General features: G+C 36.4%; 1 protein-coding gene across 1 annotated transcript; it reads right to left on the bottom strand.

Annotated features, from left to right (window-relative positions):
- Window positions 1–590: 590 nt before the first annotated feature.
- On the bottom strand, window positions 591–1,916 carry LOC105803310 (uncharacterized). Its single transcript, XM_012635428.2, has one exon. It carries the CDS (start codon window positions 1,914–1,916, stop codon window positions 591–593), a length of 1,326 nt encoding a protein of 441 aa, XP_012490882.1.
- Window positions 1,917–2,747: the final 831 nt, after the last annotated feature.

Below are 2,747 nucleotides of genomic sequence, written 5' to 3' on the forward strand. Positions count from 1 at the left end.
AAACGTTCAATTTAGATGCCAACCCGAGAATTTATGAACAATGTCAAAGATCACTTGATGGATATTAGGTGAAACTTCCATTAGGCTGTCTCTGATCATATATAGAATTGCATATGCTGCATGTGACATAAACTGAAGGGCCCTTAAACCATTATTTAGAGAGAAAAAATAAATAAAGGTTTCCTTTAAGGAATCAATGATTGTATGGGTTATGATAAAGCATCAATCTAGGCCTTCTGATTTAATTCTCCATCATTGCAAAAGCTTGTAAAAAAAAGCCTAAACATCTACTCGACCAAAGCATGCATAAAAGAATCACCAACAAAGCAGGAAAATGGGAAATCATTTGCTTGCCATAACAATAGGAAATGACCAAATGTTCAAAGTTGGATTTCCGCATATTGTTTGATGTTCCACCACATACAAATAGGGAACAAGAAAAAGAAAAGAAAAAAAGTTACATTTCATGTGAAATCAAAAGAACATATTTACTTTGTGATCGTTGGAGAAATATATAGATATATATATGATATATCCGCTATTCTCATCAAGCTTAAATTAACAAAAAAGAAAAAAGTGGAATCTAAAATTCAGTGGTACCCTTTCTTGCCATGCCTGCTGCTAACATGGTGCAACCATCCAATCCCTTTGAGGGCCTTTGAGATCTTGACAAGGTTAGGCCTTCCCATTCCCAAATTCATCTTCCCAGCTGAGAACTTGAGAGCCCGTAAGCAGCACAATTGCCCATTGGACTCTTCCTCATACTCATCCTCATCATAATTATCATTATCGTAGCAGTAATCTTTGTTGTTGCCACCTTTCTTTCCTTTCTTTGAGCTGCTTCTCATTTCTACTTTATTATGGGAATGGGAGTCGGTTTCATATGCCTCCCAAAGCAAATCCATCCCTTCAGTACCATCAGCAACGTTGTGTGAGTGTCTCTCTTCGAAAAGCTTGCATGCCAATGTCCTCTTCCACTCCTTTTGTTTCCTCATCGACCCAAAGTTGCCTAGATTTGATCCCATTGTTTGGTAGTTATAATTGTCTCCATTTTTACTACCCCATTCACCTCTCACTCTCGGGGAATCATTCACCATTGCTTTGGCAGCGTGCTCAAATCCATTATCAGCACTGATCACTTTAGGAGGATCACTTACTTTATTAGCCTCGGATCCCCTTCTCATGAATTCTTCTTTTTGTTCATCACCTTTATTGGACTCCACGCTTAGTGACTTGACCTCTTTGTCTGTCTTTTTGGACGACAAATTTTCAACCCCATCTTTTTCCTGCAAAAAGTCTTCAAAGATCTTCACTACCGCCTTTACCTGATTCGTTTCCGGTCGCCTAATCTCTGCTGGTTTTTCATCTAAAGCAGTACTCCTCGTCGACGTTCCAGCCATACCTAGGCTACCATCGTTTTCAAAGCTCGGACCTTGGTCGATGGAAGCTTCAACAGCTCGAAAGCACTCTCCTTGGGACTCCACCGCCAAAACATCATCTGGATTTTCACAAGTTTCGACGACAGTAGTCGATGTTTCAAACATGATCTTAAATGCTTCAAGCTCTTCGAAGCATCCAAAGCCATCAGCATCGTCAACTTTAGACCTCAACGTTTCAACAAGCGTTCGGTAGGCAGTAAGCAGGAAACTTGCCTTGGAATCCGATGAGCTGTCGAGGTGGAAAGCCCCACCATGGTTGAAAAATGTGGGAGTGAGAGTAAGAAAGGCAAGAAGCAAAAGGGCGGTGGTGACGAAGAGAGGGGAAAGGAAAGAGAAAACCTTGAAGAGGTAAGGGGAGAAGAAGATGAAGTAAGAGAAATACAGAGGGTGAGAGAGAAGGAAAGAACAAAAGAGCATAAAGTCAGAAAAGAGAAGACTTGGCAAGTCCTTAGGTTGCTTCTGGGCAGCCAAAGACATTTTTGGTGAAGAAAACGAGAGAGAGTATCAAAATAAGAGATTGAAGATGGCGATGGATGACAACATTCTAACACGAAACCAAGACTTAGAGAAGAATTTTAGAAAGAGAGGGCGAGGGAGCGGCGTGAATAAAGGGAAGAGATTGATAGAGAAATAAAAAATAGTGAGAGATTAACCACCGTAGCCATTGATATGAAAAACAAAAGTCGCTTTAGAAACTTTCCCTGTCTTGTCCCCTCTCCACTTCGGATCACTGATTGATGTGATTATCTCTTTCTTATAACGCTTAATAATGAAACCAGCTATCCAACGAGTTGGGTATTGAATACTTGAGATCAAAATTCATTATGCCTGATTGTATACCTAAATTTTTTAGTTTTGTGTTCATTGATTTTAATTTGAATTGTATTAATTTTTAATTTAATTATATTTTTAATTATTTGGTTTTACTTTCTAATTATATGAACAATCTATATTATAATAATTTAATACTTGTAATTATTCCGCCATATATATTTGTAGCACTTTTATATATATATATATATATATATATATTGAATGCAGCTATTTGCTTAGTGACACTGGTGCTTATTCTAAAACTTATTTTATGGGTTTGTATTAGAAAACATAACACTTATACTAACTGGACGTTTAAGAAAAATTATATATAAAATCAATATAAAAGATTAACCAGCATTTAAAATTTTTAATTTTTAAATTTTCAATCATTTTACAATTAAATTAATGTTTAATTAACTCATAGCACTAACTTAATAAACTTTATAAATAATATAAATATAACATTGATTTCTCTTTTCTATTTTAGCACTT

Source organism: Gossypium raimondii, chromosome 11 (genome assembly GCF_025698545.1).
Source record: "Gossypium raimondii isolate GPD5lz chromosome 11, ASM2569854v1, whole genome shotgun sequence".
Lineage (NCBI taxonomy): Eukaryota > Viridiplantae > Streptophyta > Magnoliopsida > Malvales > Malvaceae > Gossypium > Gossypium raimondii.

Excerpts from the sequence above, each read along its gene's own strand:
- LOC105803310 (XM_012635428.2), bottom strand. The coding sequence starts at position 1,916 with ATGTCTTTGGCTGCCCAGAAGCAACCTAAGGACTTGCCAAGTCTTCTC.